Here is an 806-nt window from a genome sequence, read left to right as displayed (position 1 = left end):
AAATACATATATAATTCTTGATAAAATACATATATAATTCTTGATAAAATACATATGTAATTCTTGATAAAATACATAATAATTCTTGATAAAATACATACAGTATATAATTCTTATATCTATACAAAGTATGGGTAGAATAAATTGCTTAACATGGGTGAATATAATAAACTGACATTACCTTTATTGGCATACCAGTGCAATGAAGGCCGAAGGGGAAAAGACAATGTTTCCCTTTAAGACGTAAATATCCAACGCAGAACTATGGAAATAATACACATAAATGATATTCAACTAATGGTAAGAATAACAACAACAAATAGTAATGTTGGTCTCATCACGGTTACATTATTATCATTGTTTGTATTAACATCTCTTGAAAAGTCTCCAATTTTATATTTAAAGTCGGGACTCATAGTCGTTGGTCGATGTGATTCTGAGGTGAATGAATGCTAAGATGTGCATGCAATGGATTGTTTTGTATGGTGATTTGTTCAGATGGCCAACAACAATCAGTAGACGATTTCGCGTAGTCTAGGGCCGCTCACAAAAAGGCAGAGTTGGATTTGTCAGCCAACGCAGTGCATATCCGGCTTAAATTGACATGTTTATTGTCTTCTTATCATAAATTACTAACCTCGCACTTAGACAGCGAAAACGTATGTCCCAGATGAAGACGTCCATTCATATATGGGTAAGGAAATGTCACCATATATTTGTCTTTTCTGATATAAAAAAATATATAACATAAAAAAATTGAATAATGTAAAATTTAGTAAAAAATATTTGAGTATGTTATTATTTTT

At 30.6% G+C, this 806-nt stretch overlaps 1 protein-coding gene across 1 annotated transcript in view; it reads right to left on the bottom strand.

Annotated features, from left to right (window-relative positions):
• LOC117108133 (leucine--tRNA ligase, cytoplasmic-like) overlaps positions 1-806 on the bottom strand; it is a 13,830-nt gene that overhangs the window by 11,433 nt on the left and 1,591 nt on the right. The window contains exons 3-4 of the mRNA XM_033250085.1: positions 638-725; positions 182-262 (exon numbers count right to left, since the gene is read on the bottom strand). Of these exons, the coding sequence (XP_033105976.1) occupies positions 182-262; positions 638-725 (169 nt within the window). The remainder of the gene's footprint in view (positions 1-181; positions 263-637; positions 726-806) is intronic.

Source organism: Anneissia japonica, unplaced genomic scaffold (genome assembly GCF_011630105.1).
Source record: "Anneissia japonica isolate Jap-2015-1 unplaced genomic scaffold, ASM1163010v1 scaffold288284_len1145801_cov181, whole genome shotgun sequence".
Lineage (NCBI taxonomy): Eukaryota > Metazoa > Echinodermata > Crinoidea > Comatulida > Comatulidae > Anneissia > Anneissia japonica.
The sequence above is the reverse complement of the archived record's forward strand: the minus strand, read 5'-3'. Positions and strand labels throughout refer to the sequence as shown.